Here is an 18,907-nt window from a genome sequence, read left to right as displayed (position 1 = left end):
TGTGATAGTGGTGGTAGGGGTGGGGGGGTGTTGTTGGAGAAAAAAATAAAATAAAGCTTTTGCATTCCCTCTCAAAGATGTTTTGCGAGGGAATACAAAGATGTTTTTATCCACAGACACTTCCTGTTCATTTCATGCATATCAACCCTCCCGTTTTTGGTGTGATTTTCTCATATTTTCCATTCCATCCTGCTATCATCATATCATTAAGTATTTTCCAATATTTCTCTCATATTTTTAATCTTGAAAGTATGTTGAAATTCAAATTAATATAAAAAATGTCTGCATTCACTTTCTTTCTGTTAAAGCTGTTCATCGATCACCCTATATATGCAAACCTCTCAATCAGTGAATGCATGTGTGTGAACAGGAGGTGTTTATGGAACAACAATCTCGCAAAACAAAAGAAAACGCAAAACATCTTTGCAAGGGAACACAAAGTTTTTTCTCCACCCATTTTTTTTTCTCCCACCCAGTTTATTATTTTTTTTTCACCCATATTTTTCCCCACCACCAAACCCCTTCTGGGTCTCCGTACAGTTTTAATCAATTTCTTAATCAATATTAATATACTATTGATATTTACTTTATTATTTGCACCCGTAAGTATTTTTCGATTGTCTACAAAACAAACCATCATTAAACTATGACTTGCCTAATTACCCTGACTTGCCTAATTAACCTTATTATTATGTAGTCATCATGGCAAAAATAGAAGAAATGAGTTATTAAAACTATTAAGTTTAGACATGTCTTGAAAAAATCTTTCAGAAATTGAGGAAAAATATACAGGGGGGTTAATAATTCAGGATGTAATTAATAATTCTGACTTCAACTGTATGTGTCTTCTCTGGCAAATCTTAGATACAATTTAGATACAATTTATATTAGGAAGTGTAAAAGACTATAGACAGAACCAAGCAGGACGCCTAATTAAAACGAATCAGATAAGGGCAGTCAGATGGCCTAAGTGTGATAAAACCTGATGTTAAGGCAATTGAATAACATAACAGATCTTTCATTCATTCGTTTATTTTCTTTTCAGCTTAATCCCTTTATTAATCTGGGGTTGTCACAGCGGAATAAACCGCCAACTTCTCCAGTATACAGTATGTTTTACAGAGCGCATGCCCTTTAAGCACCAACCCATCTCTGGGAAACATCCATACACACTCATTCACACTCATACACTACGTGCATTTTAGCCTACCCAATTCACCTGTACTGCATGTTGGACTGTGGGGGAAACCAGAGCACCCGGAGGAAACATGCAAACTCCACACAGAAACGCCAACTGACCCAGCCGAGGCTTGAACCAGCATCTTTCTTGCTATAAGGCTACAGCATTACCTATTGTGCCACCGCGTCACCCCACAACAGATCTTACAAGATAAATTTTGGTTTAAGATTAAGACCTTTTGCTTAAGGTGGTACTTAACTCAGTGATCATATCTGAAGTGAAATACTTAAAGGACATTCACACACCTTAAGACGGGGGGTGGGGGGGTATATGTCATATACTATGACATGCATGATATGCTTTAAAACAGGGGTGACCAATCTCAGTCCTGGAGGACTAGTGTTCCTGCAGGGTTTAGCTTCAACTTGCCTCAACACACCTGCCTGGGTGTTTTAGGTATACCTAGTAAGACCCTGATTAGCATGTTCAGGTGTGTTTGATTAGGGTTGGAGCTAAATTATGCACAACACCGGCCCTTCAGGAACAAGTTTGGTGAGTCTTGCTTCAAAAGATGAGACACAAAAACAGCTGCCATCCAGTGCATGTTTACACAGAATAAAAATGCTTTTTATCAACTCTAGGGATGCACTGATATGGATTTTTTGACCGATATCTTTTAAGAATTGGAGGCCGATAACCAGTATATTAGCCACTACATATAAATATTTCCTTAATCAGCTCACTGAAAGGCAAAAACTTACTGTGTGAATGGTCACTTATGCATTTCCCAGCATAGTTTTATTAATATTTGATCTACTAGACCTATTCTGCTATAAAGATTTCCTGAGCCTGAATACTGACAATGAACTTTTTAAGACTCCCTCCCTCTAGTACTATAAGCATCAACTATAACTACAGATATTAAAAACTGTTTAGCTTTAAAAGAAAAAAAAAAAAAGAAAAATAGCTAATAATATTGCATTTATACCTAAATGAAAATGGTGTTAGTGGCAATAATAATAATAATAATAATAATAATAATAATAATAATAATAATAATAATAATAATAATAATAATAATAATAATAATAGTTAAAAGGTGCAAAGTTATTAAATGGCAAACAACAATAAAAACACAAAAATGTATTCAAAATATTAATGCTAATGTTGGAAATAGTGATGCAACCAATTTATTTTTCCACATAATGCGAGGTTTGATATGTGTTTAAATCTGACATTTACCTAATACACTTTTAATTCTACAACCATGCAATCCCCCTGAGCCAGTGAAGCTGTGAGGTACGGGAAGAGGCGAGAACTGCTGTGGCCTGTGAGGTGAGATGACATCATTTGTTTGTTCATGGAAAGGGAGATGTTTGGCTTTCATGAGTCAACTGGGAGTTGACTTGTGAAGAGCTGCTTTGAAACGGGGCGGAGCGGAGTGTCCTTAGTCTTCTGTTATCACTACAGGCTTGGCTGGAGCGAAACTGAACGTATGCACAGTCACAGCTTGCGACCTCATAAACACTGAAGGGCTAAAAATAGCAGCTTTTGCCAAATTATCCTTAAAAGACCCTGACCACACACCATCAATGTAAACAATCTTCGTGTGTGTATATGAGAAAACAGCTTAAGTCATTAAAAGAGGAAATTAGTAACTATGAGACTGAAAAATAATAATAAAGGGATCCTTTACATTTGTGGGTACATCAAGTGATAATTAGCAAGTGAAAAAAAAATCAAAGCTTGTCAAAAAGAAAACTTCTATACAGAACTATAAGGTAAAGTTCATTGACACATTTAAAGTAACTGAATATAATATATCCTCTTTTCTGAGATATTTAGGGATGTCCTAATGTGGAATGAAATGACTTAAGTTAAATGTACAGTGTGTACATTTTACTGACAGAGGAACAATTTAAAAACAACAATAACAAAGACGTAGCGTATTGACATTGTGAATGAGAGTGAAATCATTAGCTGCATTTCCACTGACGCATCTAAAGCAAGCATACCAGTTTCCACAGTAAATTCTGAAGCCAGATTTGGTCCTATCAGTGCTTGCTTGGGGTCAACGTCTGACCTTTTTCAACTCACCAAATATCTTGGGCCAAAGCGGGCTAGTGGATACCCTTCCAGCTGCAACCCATCACTGGGAAACATTCATACACACCCATACACTACGGACAATTTAGACTACCCAATTCACCTCTACCACATGTCTTTAGACTGTGGGGGATACCGGAGCACCCGGAAACCGAGGCGAATATGGGGAGAACATACAAGGAAAACTCCACACAGAAACACCAATTGACCCATCCGGGGCTTGAACCAGCGACCCTCTTGCTTTGGGGCGACTGTGCTACCTACTGCACCACCGTGCTGCACAGAAGATAGAAGTTAAAGTGACCTCTTAGCCCCGCCCACTTTTAGCACAACTACCAAACTAGCCAGACAGATCTTGTGCTCTGCATTAAGTGTACTTATTTTTTTTAAGAAGTGCGCATCAGGGTCCGTGCCAGTGAACGGCGGTGGGTATGTGGCTGTGTGAATGTACTATGTGCACGCAACACACTTGAAGTCCTGTAGCAAGCAATAATAAATAACTAGATCTGGCCAATGGCCCCAAATAGAGATATAAATTAATGAATATAATAAATGAACACAATACAAAAAAGAAAAAAAAAAAAAAAGTTTTTTCAAGAGTTTATCTTAGTAGAGAAATATAGTGTGAGGTCAGTGTACAAACAATGGAGGTCTATGATGGGTTAACATAAAGACAGCTGTACAAACATGAGGTGTGTGTTTGTGTGTGCGTGTTGAAGAATGTGACAGTGCATATTGACAAACTCACAGGTCTCCTTGCACCAGGCCATACACACTATGAATGCTCCATCCAAATCCCCCCAGCAGGACCACAACCAGAACAATGATGACCAGAGCAGGAAGACCCCAGCTGAGCAGGAAATAGAGCAGATACCGTCTCTCCGTGTGCTCATCATTCATCACTAATATCTGCCAGAAGTTTATGGCCTGCAAAAGAGAACAGCAATGGTTCTGAATAATAATAAAAAAAAAAAAATGGATGATGATTAATTAAAGTATTTATAAAGCAAGATACAAAAAAAAAAAAAAAAAAAAAACATCTGATGGCAGTGATCTTTATTTCTTTAACACTGCAACACCAACAATATCTAAGTTAACCTAATTTATTTTAGCAGTCGAGACAATTCATCAGAGATTTGAAAATCTACATTAAAATCAAGTCCTGAGGAGACGCCTTCATCCATCAGTATTAGCTCCATAAATGGATAGGAACTGCAGCAGCTCTGTTTTGCTGTGCTGGAAACTTGGATAAGAGATGAAGAGAAAAGAGAAGCTGGCAGGACATTGTATTAGCTTTTGGGTGGCCAAACACTCTGCAATCCCTCTCCAGTCTCTTTGTAATTATGAAAGAGGTTGGCACTGAGCCATTCAGATTACCCTGTCTCACAACTTCTATTGATCTGGCATTCTAACTGTGCCAGTGTAGGGAGTCTTGGGGATCTATTGGAAGACTATTTTAGCACAGGCTGAAAATCAAGTCTCTGTGTGTAGGAAAGAACTGTTAGATCGATAGTTCTCATTGATAAAGTGTTAAGCTAAAATACAGTCTGGAAGAGTCACAGCTAGTTGCCAAAAGAGAAACTTTGCAGATATTGGCAGATATAAATCCTGCATAAAATGGGAACAAGGGTTATTCATTCATTCATTCATTCATTCATTCATTCATTCATTCATTCATTCATTCATTCATTCATTCATTCATTCATTCATTCATTCATTCATTTATTCATTCATTCATTCATTCATTCATTCATTTAATCTATCCCTCACTGCTAAAATTCTAACAAATGTATCCATCCACAATATCTATCTATCTATCTATCTATCTATCTATCTATCTATCTATCTATCTATCTATCTATCTATCTATCTATCTATCTATCTATCTATCTATCTATCTATCTATCTATCTATCTATCTATCTATCTATCTATCTATCTATCTATCTATCTATCTATCTATCTATCTATCTATCTATCTATCTATCTTGTCTGTCTGTCTGTCTGTCTGTCTGACTGCCTACCTACCTACCTACCATCCATCCATCCATCCATCCATCCATCCATCCATCCATCCATCCATCCATCCATCCATCCATCCATCCATCCATCCATCCATCCATCCATCCACAATATCTATCTATCTATCTATCTATCTATCTATCTATCTATCTATCTATCTATCTATCTATCTATCTATCTATCTATCTATCTGTCTATCTGTCTATCTGTCTGTCTGTCTGTCTGTCTGTCTGTCTGTCTGTCTATCTATCTATCTACCTTCCTACCTACTTATCTATGTACCTACCATCCATCCATCCATCCATCCACATATCCATCCATCCATCCATCCATCCGTCCGTCCGTCCTGTCTGTCTGTCTGTCTGTCTGTCTGTCTGTCTGTCTGTCTGTCTGTCTGTCTGTCTGTCTATCTATCTATCTATCTATCTATCTATCTATCTATCTGTCCGTCTGTCCATCTATCTATCTGCAGTATATACTCATTCATTCATCCATCCATCCATCCATCCATCCATCCATCCATCCATACATCCATACATCCATCCATCCATCCATTCAAGTTTCATTACCTTATTTATGACATGTTCCATTTATTAAAATCATACTCATTTGCCTGCTGTTTAGTGATAAAGACAAGAACATATTCAAATAATTCTCCCTAGGGCACAAATACTTTCCGCTATGAATCATAACTTACCTTTCCCAGCAAAGACAACGTTTATGTGATTTATTCCATGTGTGTTTTCATAAACTCACACCCACTTCTGCAGATCAACATGCTTACATAAACATAACGTCATACATACTGGCACTCAGACCTCTGGTCTATCCGCAGTTTCTTTTTTCAATCCTCCCAAAACCAATTTGTTATGTTTTTAATGAATTATAACCATTTTGTTGTAATTAGCCAGTCAGTTTATTTCATGTTCTCTTGCATAATCTTTTAACAAAAGTTTATTAAGTGCTAACAGAGATTACACGCTCTTTGTAAACTGCAAAGCCCCTAGTGTTTTTCAAACCCATTGAGGAAAACAAGATAATCCCAGTATGTGAGCAAAACAACCTTTGATTTCAAGGAGTTTGATTTAAGTGAGGGGTTCCTCAAGGGTCAATGCTTGGTCCCATGTGTTTTCAACTTCAACAGCCATGAGCCCAGATGTTTGTGTTCTGTGTGGGTCTTTAGATGGATTAAAAGCCATGTTCTTTTTCATTTCATTAAGCATGTTCAGGCAAAATCCTGTTTTTGCTTCAGGAGAACAAGACGACCTTCACAGCTACAAGTGAGGTGACTTCCAGAGACAGGTTTCTGTGCTTAGAAGGGATTATCGCACAAAGGAAAAGAAGCAGAGAGCAGGCGAAAGGGCAAAGGATCCAGCAAGAGTTGGTCTCTCAAAGGTCTCTAAACAGCTTTTGCAGGCGTGCACCTGCCTGCAAAATCTCCACCAGAACAATCACACGTAGCTGAAACATGGCATGCTGCACGTAACATAAATCATGTGCTTCCTACCAGACTAAAATATGTGTATCAGGATAATTACTAAGCTGACAGTGAAAAGGTATGATCAAAAAAGTCTTTATTTTGCTGAAAGAAATACAAGTCGTCAATTAGTTTTCTTCACACAACCCAAGTTTCCCATTCATGGTGTTTTTTTGTGTGCAAACACTCATCTTGAGCAATAAGTTAAAAACTAAAGGCCTTTGATAATCTCTTGATTTTTAAAAGTTCTTACAAGATTACATGCTAATCATACTTACAAATACACATCAGAGGTAAAAGTCACACCCAGAAACTAGATTAACATTTTGAAATCTGTTTTTCTGAGGAGAAAAAAAGCCTGTTGCTTTTCCTGAGTGCAAGTTATTTCAAACACTACCCACTAAATAATGGCACTGAGAGTGTGAGTTTGATGAAAGCTTACAATTGTGAAATTGCTCAATGTTCAAACAAAGGTTTGTACCACACCACGACTGACCTATGAAATCTTGGAAACTCTTAGAGCATCCTGATCTTACCTTCAATTGTTTAAAAAGTTGAATGATAAAAAAAAAAAAAATTAAAAAATTAAAAGTCTATTTAAAAGTCACTCTTATAGGCTACAGTGTTTTTTTTTTTTTTATTTTTTATACCAAATTTTGAAAAAAAGGTCAAAACATTATTTAAAAGTTTTATACTTAGAGGTCGCCACAGTGGAATGAACCACCAACTTATACAGCATACAGTATGTATTGTATGTGCCATGTGCCATCACTCTGTCTCTTCTTGTCTTGTTTCTTTCTTTGAAATGGCAAAATTTAAACACGAGTAACATAAGATATTCCAGTAATGTCGTTTTAAAAAATGTTTAATAACAACTTAACTAACTATATTACACGGTCAAGCTGTTTTGCTTCCATCTTCATGACAGAAGCGCTGCAGTTATAGGTCATTTCTAGTTAATAATGTCAGAATTTACCTGTATTTTGGAATGGATGTGTGAATAGTCTATTCCCAAAAATAATGGAATGTCCGTGCCTGTGTGAACCCCTTTTTTTTTTTTTTAATTTACCTGTGAAGTTGTTTTGGAAATTTTCTGGATATTTACCGGTATCGCTGTGTGAAAGCGGCTATTGGAGCGGCTACCTGGAGGACAAGGACATATACAATACAAAAAAAAATATCGTACAGCACAACCGATTGGTGCAGCGTATCGAGATCAAAAAAGAAAAACCACATGATCTAAACATGCAGCATGAGTTATCTTACAACGTGAGGGACAGTTTAAGCACAGTTATGCAATAAACGCATCACTAGAAGCTGCTTCCTGCATATTCTATCGTTATCTACACTTCAAAATCAGAATTATAATGGTGAACTTTTTGTTTTTGATCAAATTAGGAGAATAGTTCACACTATATAATTTAACTTATTTGGTCATTAGTGGTATCATCGAGGGAAGGACTAATTTGGATGTTACATTCACTGGGAAACTCTGAGTATGTACACTTTTAGCAGACGATTTTCAGAAAAAAACGCTCCACCACGTAGTGTTGGTCCACACAGGACACCTAAAAATCTTTGAGATTACATGACAAAATGGAAGAAATAAAAATCATTGCAGCATAAACGTTCATACTCAAAACAGGGAAAATAAATAGATCCAAAAAAAAAAAAAAAACGTAAAAAAGATAGAAAAAAATTACAGTTAAATCTAAGGCACAAGTGCATGTATTTCTTTATTGCACTTTTTAATTGAAGATCAAATTAATGTCAGCCACAGAATGACTGAGCTCTTCAAATCACCTCCCACCACCTGGAGCAAACCAAAAAATAAACGAAAACGCTGATAAACTGGTGCTTTCAACCAGTTCACAGAAATGCTAACTGTCCCAGCCAGGGCTTGAACCAGTGACCTTCCTGCTGTGAGGTGACATCACTACCCACTGCACCCCAGTGACACCCGCCAAAGTGTTTTTATGTAACTTTAATGTATTATATATGGTTCGGCCTATTTTTTAGTTATGTAAGATTTAGCTTAATGTTTAGGTCAGATTTATGCAGTGTAAGTTGAATTTACTTATAAAGTTAAGTTAATTTACCTTAAAGATTTAAGTAAGCACCTAATGATCAACTTGTGAGTAATCACTGACAGCAATTTCAATTTTAGAGTTAACAAACCCTTGCAGAATTGTTTGCACCTTACCATTATTTGCATTAAAATGATTGTTTAAGTACTCTAACTCAAGTGAAAACACAATGTGTTCAGGGCAAACATTTGCTTTCACACAAGTAGATGATAACAGTGAATTTTTACCTGTACCAGCATCCAGCTGAACTGGCTGAGGTGGAAGTAATGGAAGAACAAGCCGAGAGCAGCACAACTGTCCTCTGAAAACATACGTCCCCGAAATGCAGACACCAGGAAACAAATCTGAGAAACACAGAGTGACAGAAACATCAGCAGAAGCCCTGGAGTCCTCATACACTCAGCAGAAAAAACACATTCAGATGACTCAAGAGTTCAGCCCCAGAACTGCTTCTCAAAAGTCTGTTCTTACATCATTTATGCTTTTAATATTTTTGATGCATATTTGAAGAGCTGGCACTGTCAGGTCTTGACCAGATGTCTGAAGGACTGTTACATCACACTGCTGGATGGACTGTCAGAGAGAGCAACAGCTGAGAAATCTGTGTATGTGAGTGTGTGAGAGAGATAGAGAGTCTACTGAGTGTAAAATGTAAGTAAAATAAATAAATCAATGCCAGCACCATTTTTTTTTTTTTTTTTACCAATATCAAAGGTATTTATTTGTGGGCAGCAAACAGATTGTAAATTGCTGTTCTAGGGTTTTTTTTTTTTTTTTTTTTATTTACTGTACATCATACACATGATACACCACACAGAGATGCATATTCACATTTCATTAAGCATCATCAATTTTTAAAATCCATTACAGTATGGCGATTTGCCCAAGGTGCTCTAGAAACCCATTTTTTTTCTTTTAAACATTGTTAAAAACATTTGAACTGTGTATTTTTTTGCAACAACTCATTTTGTTCAATTAACTAAATTCCGTCAATTTAATGCCTTTTAAGTATTAATTCCATTAATGCATATTTTTATTTAGTAAAATAAGAATAAAAAATCAGATAAACAGAAAGTGATTTCTATATATATATATATATATATATATATATATATATATATATATATATATATATATATATATATATATATATATATATATATATATATATATATATATATATATATATATATATATATATATATACAACAGTTCTGTCTGGTTCTCAAATCTGATTGGCTAAAAGCCGTGCGATATTCCGCAATATCAGAACTCCTACAGCCTCTTTACAGTTTGTGTATTACTCCGCACACATACAGCCAGCAAAAGGCAGACACTACAGATCTAAAGTTTAAAAGATGCTTTTGACTGTTTTAACAGTTGTTTAACTGTTTAACTTATGATTTGAATCCAAAGGCGAAAGAAAGTAGTTCCTCATACAAAAGGGGTTTTGTGACTCTCCACGTTTGATTTTGTTTTTATATACACAATTATCACACTCGTAGCCTCCCACCAGTGCCGATATACAGCCATATAGCACTGCTACTCGTGTGACATTGCTCAGTTATATATATATATATATATATATATATATATATATATATATATATATATATATATATATATATATATATATATATATATATATATATATATTTTGCACCTGGGCACAAAATTGTATAGGGCAGTGGTCCCAAAACAAAAGCATATTGGCCAGATTGCGGGGTTGTGGCTGGCCGTCAACCTGGGATGCTTTACATGCTTCTGTCCATCTATTGTTGTTCTACCACATACAATATCAACATACTTTGTCTCATTACTAGAATATACTGCCACAAAAAATATTTTATTCTATTTCCTTTAAGTCTATTTGCTGATGCTTGGCTTTAGAGGGAGGTTTACAGTTAACCAACTAGACTGAACCAATCTTTTTGATGTGACTAGGCATAATCTAGTTCCAAGGGCCGATGTGCACTTCAGGAACAGTGTGAAACCATATCAAACAAAATCAACTGGGCAGTTTCACCTCATCTCTGACCTTTCATGCTGCATTTGAGGACATAAAAAATAAAAAAATAATAATAATAAAATAAAAACTCTGGCAGCCATCTCTTATATACAGAACACAAGGTAATGGTTTGGTTCATAAACACTGACCCTTTCAAAGTAAAAAATGTAAAAAAAAAAAAAAAAAAAAAAAACTTTTTATTTTTTCCGGCTAAACTGAGAGTCCCTTTTGGGAAAGCTAAATAGAGGGAAAACGTTGCCTGTGGAAAACCTACAGTATCCTGGCTGCTGAGTGAAGGGAAATGTGGTGTCATTACAGATGGGATGGCACTAAATGAGGTACTGTTGGGATAATGTCAGCAGGTCAGTGAGTGCTGTGAGTGGGATGGGTCAGCACAGGAAGGAAAGAAGGCCGGGACGTCCCCATCAGGTGCATGCTGGGCAGCGTGATTCAGGGTAGTCGTGAGCTGGCATAGAAATGTGGCGATCCTGCCAAAATCCGCTTTGCACTGTAGGTGTTACTGTAGTTAGCAGGGTCATGGAACAATCTTAAAGCTCAAATAAAGCCTTGTTTCACTCACAGTCATGGTCATCATTTCAGTCTGTGACCTACTAGATTATTTACTTGCAATATGAGAGTCTGTGGAAAACAAATATTAAAGGTTAATACAGTAGATAACCTCATTTTGCTTGTGACATTTGTTATTGATCAGGACCAAATTAGTTTTTTTTTTTTTTGTTTTCCCCTGAACAAAATGTGACAGTCAAACAATCCTATTTTTTAAATGCCTTAAGTCCAAATCATTTTTATTATGTTTTATATAGAAGACACATTTATTATTAAAGTACAAATTCAATAGATCAAAAGTATCTTTTAAATTTTAAATTAGTGTTTTTTTTTATTTTTTATAGTTCATCAAGTTAATTAAAATAATATTCATTCTCTAATTTTCCTTCGGCTTAGTCCCTTATTTATCAGGGGTCGCCACAGCGAAATGAACCGCCAAATATTTCAACATATGTTTTACGCAGTGGATGCCCTTCCAGCCACAACCCATTACTGGGAAACACACACACACTCATACACTACAGTTAATGTAGTTTTCCTGATTCACTTATTGCGCATGTCTTTGGTCTGTGGGGAAAACCGGAGCACATGGAGGAAACCCACGCCAAAACAGGGAGAACATGCAAACTCCACACAGAAATGACAACTGACAAACAACTGACCCAGCAGGGACTCAAACTAACGACCTTCTTGCTGTGAGCCGACAGAGTTAACCACTTATGCCACCCTATTAAAAAATAATAATAATTTATAATAATAGGCACTGCTTCAATGATGAGCACCAAATAATTGTTATAATGATTTCTGAAATAATATCATCTTACATTGACGTTTGTAATAATGTTGATGAACATCACAATATGAGATTTTTGTATTTAATATTATTTTATTATATTCTTTCAGTATTTCCGATCAAATGAATGCATCCTACAAAAAGTATATTAATAATCTGCAAAACTTAAAATGAGAATATTTTATTTAGACAATTTCCAGAGGTGACACGGTGGCTCGTTCTTCAGCACTGTCGCCTCACAGCAAGAAAGTCACAAGCATTTCTTGTGTGGAGTTTGCATGTTCTCCCAGTACTCGCGTGGGTTTCCTCTGGTTGCTCTGGTTTCCCTCACAAGTCCAAAGGTATGCTCTATAGGTGAATTGAATAAACTAAATTGTCTGTAGTGTATGTGTGTGAATGTGAAAGTGTATGGATGCTTCCCAGTACTGTCTTAAGGTTTGAAAGCCATCCGCTGTGTAAAACATAGGCTGAATAAGTTGGCAGTTAATTCCGCTGTGGCGACGCCTGATTAATCAGAATCAGATCAGAAAGAGCTTTATTGTCAGGTATGTTCACACATAGTGTCAGGGTTCTACCCCTCTGGCCTTGTAAGTTCTTGTTTTGGTGGCAGAGTCCGGACTTTAGCTCGGTCTAGTCCTGTCCTGTTGTGCTCGGCTTGAGTTTTCTTGGGTCGAGCACTTGTTTTGTCATTGTGTGTGTCTCTGTATGAGCACCATTTGTGAACGCGCATGGACCATGCGTGTCCCCGCTTGATGCGGGTGCGTGAGGTCTTTGCGTGTTTGCAGGTGCGCTCCAGTCTGAGTGTTCACGTTCATCTGTCTGCAGTGTGTTGTTTCATTCCCAGCGTCTCAGTCCAGTTGGTTTCGGTTTTGGTCGGCGCTGGGATGAAACATGCAAGCTGCAAGTGTGAGTGCACGGTGAGTGTTTTCATTCATCCTGTACTCGTGTCTTGTGTTCAGTCTTCTGTTGGCGTTGTGTTTAGCACGTGGTGCGTGTTTACATGCACCGCATGCTTGTGTTGTCATGAACACGTGGTTAATGAGTTCTCTCATTGGCTGCATGTTCTAGTCTTGTTTTATGTGAGCGCATGTCTTATGTTGTCTCTTTGTGTCATGTGCTCTCCCGTCTATTGTCTAGTCACACCCTCCTTGTTAACCTATTATTAGTTAATTATGTTCATCTGTTTGTGTGCTAATTTACTTCTGTTTATAATCTCCTCATGTCTTCTGTCCTGTGCCAGTTCGTCATCAGTTGTCGTCGTTTCCTGTCTTGTCCTGTTCTCCAGTTTGCCAGCCTGCCCAGTCTCGGGGTAGTTTGTTTTGCTGTTTTGCTTTTTTGTTTTTTATCAATAAATACCCATTATTTCCTTGCATTTGAGTCCTCGCCCCTTTCCTCTACACGAACGTTACACGAAGGAGGGATTTGTTTTTGTGACAGACCTTGTACAGTGCAACAGAATTACAGAGACAGAAAAGTGCGTTGTTAAATAAGTGTATATGTGTATTATAAGCTTAAAGCAAGTAGTGATGGTTGTTCCACAATTATTATCATGAAGTGTTCATGAGATGGATTGCCTGAGGGAAGAAACTGTTTCTGTGTCAGGCAGTTCTGGTGCATAGTGCTCTGTAGCATCGACCAGAAGGTAAAAGCTCAAAGAGGCAGTGTGCTGGGTGTGAGGGTTCCAGAGTGATCTTGACAGCCCTTCTGCTTGCTCTGGATACAGTTCTTGGAGAGCAGGGAAGGTTGTTCCAATGATTCGCTCAGAAGTCCAAATTATTCGGCATAGTCTTCGTAGGTCGAATTTGGTAGCTGAGCTTAACCAGACAGTTATTGACGTAAATGACTGATTCAATGATGGAAGTGTAGAACTGTTTCAGCAGCTCCTTTGGAAGGTTGAACTTCCTTAGCTGATGAAGAAAGTACAGCTTTTGTTAAACTTTTCTAACAATGGAGTCAATGTGAGTGTCCCACTTCAGGTCCTGAGAGATGGTGTTGCCTAGGAACCTGAATGACTTCACTGTTGCCACAATGCTGTCCATGATGCTCAGTGGGGGGAGAGCAGGGGGAGTTTCTCCTGAAGTCCACTATCATCTCCACTATTTTGAGCGTGTTAAACTCCAGGTTGTTGTGACTGCACCAGACAGCCAACTCATTAACCTCCTGTCTGTAAGCAGACTCGTCACCGTCCTGAATGAGGCCAATAAGTGTGGTGCCGTCTGCAAAATTCAGGAGCTTGACAGAGGGGTCCTTTGAAGTGCAGTCATTCGTGTACAGGGAGAAGAGCAGTGGGAAGAGGACACTAAATAAAGGGACTAAGTCAAAGGAAAATAAATGAATGAAGAATTTACATATATTAATATGTATCTTACTTTTTATAGATGTAAACTTAGCTTTTTAATAACTTGTTCCCAACTGTATCTTTGAAAGTTACTATTATATCTTATTTATACCTTTATAACTTTTTTATTGTATTAGCATATTCCATACATGTCCTCCATAGCTTTAAAAAATTATTGAGAGGAAATTACAGGCTCATAAAATAGTACATGCTAACGTTTTATAGGGTTAGCAGCAAATCTCAGTTGTCCCTAGGTCTGTTTCTGTGTCAGGGTACAAACATTTAAACTACAAACTCATTACAGGCTCTGCAGTGACAACTTCATTAATGCACTCATAGGCAAAGCCCATGTTTTTGTTCCCGTTGTCATCCCCAGGGCAAACTCCCAGCTGAGTAAACAGATCTGATCAGGTTTCTGTTCAATCTGATCTGCTCACACACACCCTCTCAGACACTCACATCAGTAACACTAGATGCTGACAGCAGGGGCTCTTTATCCCCCTTCCCTAATAACTTTCTGGAAGATTCATTATAGATTCTGCTGTCTTATGCAACAAAATCAGCCTGATCTCGCGAGGAAACGCAAGTATTTTACGTTTTGTCAGTTTAGTGGCTAATTCGTAGAAATTCAGTCATACGAAAATGTAAGATTTTAAAAAGGAGGCGTGGCATCTAACCCCAACCGTCATAGAAAATAGTACAAATTAAATCATACAAATTCATACAAATTAGCCACTTAATCAAAAAGTTACGAATTGCCGTGAGATTGTGTTGAACAAAATAGATATTAAGAAATACTTCTGAATGCAAGTACAAAGCAATCCAACAAAGCTTAATTTTTATTTATTTTTTTAACTGCATTACATTAGTTTCATACTAAGAGAACCGGAAGGAACGTGATGGTGGGAAAAAAAAAACTGAGTTGGAGAAAAAAAAAAAAACTGTGATAGGAAAATATATATTTTTAAAAGTTTTTGTGTTCCCTCGCAAAGATTGTGTTATTTCGCAAAGATGTTTTGCGAGGAAATACAAAGATGTTTCCCATTCCCTCGCAAAACAGTTTTTTTCACAAACACTTCCTGTTCACTTCATACATGTCAAACTTACTGTTTTTGCCTGGATTATTCCGTATTTTAACATTATATCCTGCTATCATCCTATCATTCAGTATTTTCCCATATTGTAAGGGTACCAAAAGAAGGAGCTAGACATGCAGCTGAACGCTATTGGTTTACAGTATTTAATTCGCTTATGCAACAAGCCAGAATAAAAACAAAAGAGCCGCCATGTTTAAAATACACAGCCGAGATTACAGCGTAAATACATAAAATAACAAGCCATAGTCGACCCGGTCTTAAACAATCCTTGTTGTCGTCTTGATGAACAGCCACAAAGCCAAAAGGAAGAGCAGAATCTACCCTGTGCCCCATAGTTTTTACGAGCCAGTCTGAAGCGCGATTGGTTTCGCTTTCTTGCTTGCACTTGCGTGCGTGTCTATATCTGAAATAACAAACTTCTTGAGCTCATGATAATAACGTGTGCATGATTATTGATGTGCTTTTGAAACCCAATCCTGTCGGAAACTGACAAACGCGAGAGTGACACATTCACAAGCGTGAACAAAGTAGAAGCTCAACAAAACTCACCCTCAAATTGTTTCAGCAACCTAAATCACGAATAAACTGCCTTGTTCATCATCACCTTCTGGACTATTATGAACTCGGAATGACATAATTACTCTCTAACAGAGTTTACATGTGTTGGTGAAGATTACAGACACAGATGAGAGGTTTGCACTGACTGTAGGCTATTTTGCGTGATGTTTGTGAATCTAAATAAGGACTAAATGTCTGTTGTGTGTAGTTTTTCTGTAGTTGGTAACAGAGACTGTAAGGGGTCTGCATGTGTTCATATATGTTCATTTATTTATTTATTTTATATAACTGAAGATGTTACAGTAAACTATCTCACACTGTCATTGATCTGCAGTTATAATCAAATCATGTTCATAAAAAGGTTAGTAATAAACATTTATTTAAAGTATTTATGTGTATAAAGCATCTTTTTTTTGTGATAAGTGCTTCCTTTATGATTTGTGAACAACCTGTACAGCTTTACTTTTGACATTTACTCAAGCGAGAATGGCCTCAACTAAAACTCTCTGTCGTACACCACAGGTGTACGACACCACACCAAACGCAAGCCTGATAAAAGTGACCCGTACCGACCTGAACTGTACCGTACTGTACCACTCAGTGGAAACGAGCCATTTGTGATGATTGGGATGGAGTTCGAAAGATGAATCATCTGAAAAATCTACCTTCTGCCACTTTTCCAAAAGATCAACTAGAAGTCAAGTTATTAATTGTTGGGTATTGCGGGGTCCCGGAACAGATCTGGGTAACAGATTCAACATGTTCCCGGAGGATGTAGAGGTGTCGCGCGTGGAAAGAGGGGGGCGCATAGCAGGGCGTTGGATGGCGGAAGGGGTGTCACGGACGCAAGTTAAGAGCCGGGGGGTGGGGAGTTGGTTGTCGTTGACGAAAGTGAAGAGGGTTGGGAAGTCGCAGAAGAAAGTGAACATCAGATGGGGGAGGAGGGTGGCTGAGGAGGGGGATCAGTAAAATGACGTGCCGGGTCAAATTTCAGAGGTGGTGGATTGGCCGTGTTCCAGCTCAAATTAAGCCCTGTTCTTACAACTGGGATCTACGAAAATACTTTTGTCAGGCAGTGCGTTTGGTTAAATATGTATTACACGAAGTACTGAAATAAGCTGACCCCTGATGTATAATTCACAAACTGATTCCTTCCTATTTCACCAAAATCTTTTTCAATTTAAAACTTCTAACCTCACAGAAAGTATGTGTATGAACCACACAAAAATAACCACACTTCGGCTCAGTCCCTTTATTCATCAGGGGTTGCAACAGTGGAATGAACCGCCAACTTATCCAGCATTTGTTTTACACAGCGGATGCTCATCCAGCTGCAGCCCATCACTGGGAAATAATTTATCTTGAAATTTACCTCATGATCATAATTTGTGAAAAACAAAACAAAAGTTGTCAGCCTTTTACAGCATCAGGTGTTCATTTCACCTGGAAACTGCAGTGTAATTACACTTATACTGAACTGTATAGTCAGTTGCCTGGCTAAAAGTAGCAGCAAGGTCAGTTTATCACAAACAGCCGCTTCGGTTCATCCATCAGTCCACCTCAGGCTTATCACTAGCCCCTAGCTGACAATTTATCCAGCAGTACAGTATATAAATACAGGCTTAACAGTTCCTGATTAATAAGACATCAGCACCCCTACCATGCCAAACACAACCTCTGATGACATAACAAAAGCCCGGGGTTCATCTTGGTTCATTTAGGAGCCTGAGAGTGGAGAAAGAGTGATAGAGAGATTAGAAAACCCTGTGTCTGGGACCCGTCTGGCCTTTAGTCGTCCCTCAGGACCAGATGCACTTGATAATGTGGATCTACTCATGCTTTTAGTACGGTCACTCGAGCTCATAACAGGGAATGGGAGAAAATAGGGCATTTAATCTGATATGTGCTGTGTTTATGAGACGGATGTACTGCACCGCTCTGTACCATAAACAATATGGATGTAAACAATACATGTGTGCTGGACAGCTCATATAATCAGTTAAAAAAAAAAAAAAAAAAAACGAAAAACAATATAAATAAATAAATAAATAAATAAATAAATAAATAAACCAAAAGGAAACAAACAACAACGAAGTATCTGAACACCAAACAATCTGTCATGCTGCATGCCTCAACTTAGTTTATTCCAATTATTTAAAATGAACATAGCAAAAATCAATGATAAAAAACTTAAAACAAACTAATAATAATAAAACTAAATTAGAAATAAAAAAATAAGGCAAACTATTTTGGTTTAGAGCAGGGGTGGGGAAACTTTTTTCTCTATCAAGGGCCATTTACATTTTTGTAACATCGTTTAGGGGCCATACTAGATTATAGGGCTTTTCTATTATGAGAAAAATCATAATCGCAATTATTTTGGTCATAATTGTAATCACAATTATTCAAAACGATTATCAGTTAAAGTCAAAATTATTCGCCCTTCTGTGAATTTATTTATTTTCTATATATAAATATTTAACAAATGATGTTTAACAGGGGAATTTTTCACAGTATTTCCTATAATATTTTTTTTTTCTTCAGAAGAAAAGCTTATTTGTTTATTTTCGACTAGTTTTTAATATTTTGAAACCTATTTTGAGGTCAATATTATTAGCCCCCTTAAGCAATTTATATTTTTGAATCTACAGTTATACAATGACTTGCCTGATTAT

At 37.3% G+C, this 18,907-nt stretch overlaps 1 protein-coding gene across 2 annotated transcripts in view; it reads right to left on the bottom strand.

Moving 5' to 3' along the window:
• The window catches only part of adgrv1 (adhesion G protein-coupled receptor V1), a 269,966-nt gene that overhangs the window by 44,478 nt on the left and 206,581 nt on the right, over positions 1-18,907 (bottom strand). For both annotated transcript variants that reach the window (NM_001001845.3, XM_087251637.1), the window contains 2 exon segments: positions 4,035-4,213; positions 9,099-9,215. In NM_001001845.3, coding sequence (NP_001001845.2) covers positions 4,035-4,213; positions 9,099-9,215 — 296 coding nt within the window.

The sequence above is a fragment of the Danio rerio genome, chromosome 5 (genome assembly GCF_052040795.2).
Source record: "Danio rerio strain M-AB ecotype USA chromosome 5, GRCz13ab, whole genome shotgun sequence".
Taxonomy (NCBI): Eukaryota; Metazoa; Chordata; class Actinopteri; order Cypriniformes; family Danionidae; genus Danio; species Danio rerio.
This window is presented reverse-complemented; position numbering and strand designations above follow the sequence as displayed.